Here is a 4,438-nt window from a genome sequence, read left to right on the forward strand (position 1 = left end):
GGGAAAATACCGGCAATAGTAAAAAAATGGGGGGTATTTTCAAAATTTAGACATGAAAATGGAAATTTCTGGGTATTGACATGCATTCCGCAGAGGTAGCTCCGCGGAATCTACTGTAGCTCCGCGGAATGACAAAATCGTAAATAAATTAGTGTATTAAAAAAAAAAACTAAAGATCCATTCCGCGGAGCTACAGTGGATTCCGCGGAGCTCCACGAAGGTATATCCGAGGAATGGATCTTCAGTTTGTTTTTTTGTTTTGTTTTTTTTTTTCAAATCGATTTTTCGGGGTTTATATTCATTCCTCCAACTAATTATTTTCATGATACTATGAATTTTTCTTGCCAATGTTTGGAATGAATGTGAGATGGAAAAAAATTGAGCTTTTAATTAGGGATCATTACATAAAAGAATCATTGGAGGAGTTTTTTTTTTTTTTTTTTTTTTTTTGAAAATCCATTCCTCGGAGCTACCTCCGCGGAGCTCCGCGGAATCCACTGTAGCTCCGCGAAATGGATCTTCAGTTTATTTATTTATTTATTTATTTATTTATTTATTTATTTATTTCATAATTTATTTACGAGTTTGCCATTCGACGGAGCTACAGTGGATTCCGCGGACCTCCGCGGAACTACCTCCGCGGAATCCATGTCTATACCCAGAAATTCAATTTTTTGTGTCTATATTTTGAAATTCAACCCCAAATAATGTCTATACCCGGTATTTTCCCCTATTTTAATACATTTCTTTTTGTCGTTCAATAAAAAAAAATATATTAAAGTTTGTTCCAACTTGTAAGAACATGCTCACCGATTTCATCTGTTAAAATTTTGTTTTTTCAAAAACTTTTTTTTAGTATGAATGATTTTTTTGAAACTTTTATTTATAAATATAGATGATTTTTCTGAAAAAAAAAATAAAAAATAATTTCTGATAAAATATGTAATGGTTTTTTTTTTTTTTTTGAAAAATTTCGAATTACAAAACTATTAACTTTATATGAAGATAAATTTAAAATAAACCATTTATAGATAATGGATATGGTATATCCTGTTTCTATTTTCCGATTGTTTTTGGAGTTGTGCAAGATCCGTTGATATGTCTTTTTCTGGATAAAATGTCGACACTTCTTCATCTTTAATATTACTCTACTCTGCTCCGTCGGAAGTCGTCGACTATTCTCCGGCGACTTTTATTGCTTTGGTTAGTTTAAATTCGTATCAGTTATTGGTTGAAACAAGTCGATTTTGATATTTTTCAGAGCAGAATTACTTTTCAACTCTAAAATTTCTATCAGCTCTAACATATCGTGGAAGATTGGTCAATCGAAGCTCATATCAGACGATATTTGGTATAGAAATTGATTAGATAATTTATAGGAATATCCTCGTTCAGCAATGTGTCGATTTCTTCATTTTGTTTTTGATATTTTGGGTCCTAATTGAATTGAATCGGAGATTCGGAGATATGGGGTTCGAAGAGACGTTTACGGCTTATTTAGTGGGAGATGAAGGGAAGGATCCGAACAAAAGCTGTCATTTTGAGTACAAGAAGCTCAAGAATGATTTGAACTTTTGCAGGCGTCATAGAGATACTGGAGCTTCAACTGATTCTCATGGCGACGGAAACTCCGAAAATGATCTCAATCAGATTGTTCCTCATCAATCCTGCCATCGTAAGTTTCCTTTTCCTTTTGTCCCTTTTATCATCAATTAAACCCACAATTATCATATCCCTAAAGTGACTATTCCCAGAAGATGATCTTGAAACAATTACATATTGCATGTCGTCCTTTTATAGGATGTGAGGGGATTTTCTCTGAATTAACGATGGAAGCTACCAAGATATCTGATAATTTTAGTTTCAGAGTCAAGCAGCTTGTTCATCTTCATTTCACTCCTGGCATCCAAAGATTCTTATGTTGGCTATTTCAATGTTTTAAAGGTGATCACGAAGCACTTGTACACAAAGGATTGATGCTAATCCAATTTGTTGTCATGAATGCTATCGCACTCAGAAAGATTCTTAAAAAATACGACAAAGTAAGCCAATATAATCACATTGTTTCAATTCTTGTTCTTGAATCTTGATTATATATTATATGTATCTATCTGTCTATCACAACAGGTGCATGAATCTGCAAGTGGTATGAACTTTAAGTCCAAATTGCAAGCCAAACACTTGGACATTATGCAATCTCCATGGTTGATTGAATTAATAGCTTTCTATATGAATCTCAATGGGTCAGATAGTTTGAGTTCTGATGAGCTTTTTGGTCAACTATCTTATGATCTCAACATCCCCAATGAAGAGTCTATACAACTAACTCTGACACTCGTAGGTTCTGAAAAATTGGAGTATAGTCTCAAGTGTCCTATTTGTTTGGTATGTTTGAAAAATAAACATTTAATTTAATTGCAAATTCCATTAATTAATATCTTTTTTTTATAAAATGGTGAATTCAGGACATTGTTTTTCAACCATATGCTTTGAGTTGTGGACACATTTTTTGCAAGTCTTGTGCTTGTTTGGCGGCTGGTGTATTGATCATTCAAGGGTTCAAGTATGCAAGCCCAGGCTCCAAGTGTCCAGTTTGTCGAGAGGTTGGATGATGCTATACTTAGCAAAATCTTTTTTTAATTATTTTATCTAAAAAAACATAGATTAATATTTTATATTTAATATGGTAATGGTGTGTTTTATTTCAGAGTGGAGTGTATGGTAAATCAGTGTGCATGTCTGAACTAGGTTTGCTCTTAAAAAGAAGGTAATCTTTGAGAATTCCATACCCACTCCATAAAATTACTTTTCATAATAGTATTTCTCTATAACACAAACGCTAGTTAAAAACATCGAAGAAGACAAATAGTTCCTTTCACCAATCCACTAAAAAGATTGAATCATCCGATTTGATACTTTGAATAAAGTAATTTAAAAGGTTATATGCATTAAAATTACAATCTAGGTATCCAATTCTTTTTAAGCAAACTACTTTAACCTATAGATAAAATATAACATAAATTAACCCATTAATAAACCTAAAGTAATATTGTTATCTAAAATGTAATCTTAATTTATTAGTAACCGGATTGATATTATAAACTTATAACGTCTCTCCTATGTTCTTAAAATAGAAATCGACTAAGACTATGTTTAACAGACTAACTGAAAAGTTAGCTGGTAGCGGATAAAAAAGTGATGTTTTATAAAAATTAGTTAATAAACTAATTGGAAATAATAAAATGATATATATGAGTATGTAATCTAAAATGTTATCTAAAACTAAAAGTAATATTGTTATCTAAAATGTAATCTTAATTTATTAATAACCGGATTGATATTATAAACTTATAACGTCTCTCCTCTGTTCTTAAAATAGAAATCGAGTAAGATTATGTTTAATAGACTAACTGAAAAGTTAGCTGGTAGCGGATAAAAAATGATGTTTTATAAAAATTAGTTAATAAACTAGTTGGAAATAATAAAATTATATATATGAGTATGTAAAAAAATATGTTTATTATAATTAATTAAGGGTATATATGAGAGAATTTGGAAAAAACTTTATAAGCTGGTTGAAAAGCTATTCTAAGTAGTTTCTTTTTTTAAAAGCTAGCTTATCATATATTTTTTGGCTTGTGAAAAATGACAACCTAAAAAAGATTGAAAAATAAGTTAGCTGCGAGAAACATAACATAAGGTATGTTTTTTTACATAAAATTTGCATAATGATAAATCATTGGATGAAACTGTTAGCTTAGGTTTGTTGCATTTAATAGCTCAAGAATAGCAATGGCTAAAGGTTTAAGATACTTGCATAATATATAATCTTATCATGGTTAATGTTTTTGGTTATGTAATATTTATGGTGTTAAATGTTATATACATTTTTTAAAAGCGATTCTTTTATTTTTGATATCTCGAACACTAGAGTCTAAAAACAACCTAACATTTAGGGTATCTGTAGGTATAAAGATGGATTTAAGAAGAGACTGATGGAAGAGCGAGAAAGAATATTAACCCAAACTAAAGAATATTGGGAGTTGCAATCAAGTTATGTGATGGGCTTATGACATTTGAGTGTGCTGGATTTTTTGGTGTCTGTTCGCAAGCTTTATTGTGTACAAAAGTTTGTTATGTACATAAAAACTTTGTATGTAGAATATATAGTGTTGAAGTAACTGATATAGTTTAACAAATGAATTGAGTTATATTTTCATTAATAATGACAATCTTCGAAATAAAAATCTTGTAGATAGGCTAAGGATCCCTTCAGGAATTGCATTGATAGAATTGTTTGATTTGTGTGATGTCTTGTAGCTTAGGAGATTTCTTGCTTTGTGCTACCTGTAGTTTAGATGTAGTTTAGACTGATACTGCTAGTTGCTAAGTATATGTTTCATAGTTGTACATAATTAGTATTTTATAGCCTTAGAAT

At 30.6% G+C, this 4,438-nt stretch overlaps 1 protein-coding gene across 2 annotated transcripts; it reads left to right on the plus strand.

Annotated features, from left to right (window-relative positions):
• The first annotated feature begins 1,063 nt into the window (after positions 1 to 1,063).
• Positions 1,064 to 4,226, plus strand: LOC145118642 (putative E3 ubiquitin-protein ligase BAH1-like 1). Of its 2 annotated transcripts, none has more exons than XM_079054338.1 (6): positions 1,064 to 1,675; positions 1,801 to 2,042; positions 2,128 to 2,385; positions 2,466 to 2,603; positions 2,709 to 2,767; positions 3,968 to 4,226. In XM_079054338.1, the coding sequence occupies exons 1-6, from the start codon at positions 1,468 to 1,470 to the stop codon at positions 4,071 to 4,073; spliced, it is 1,011 nt and encodes a 336-aa protein (XP_078910464.1). In that variant the 5' UTR covers positions 1,064 to 1,467; the 3' UTR covers positions 4,074 to 4,226. The 2 variants fall into 2 exon arrangements, with proteins under 2 accessions (XP_078910464.1, XP_078910466.1); XM_079054340.1 differs by having other exon boundaries at positions 1,065 to 1,675; positions 1,945 to 2,042.
• Positions 4,227 to 4,438: the final 212 nt, after the last annotated feature.

Source organism: Lactuca virosa, chromosome 6, assembly GCF_052849685.1.
Source record: "Lactuca virosa cultivar CGN04683 chromosome 6, Lactuca_virosa_CGN04683_v6, whole genome shotgun sequence".
NCBI classification, from domain to species: domain Eukaryota; kingdom Viridiplantae; phylum Streptophyta; class Magnoliopsida; order Asterales; family Asteraceae; genus Lactuca; species Lactuca virosa.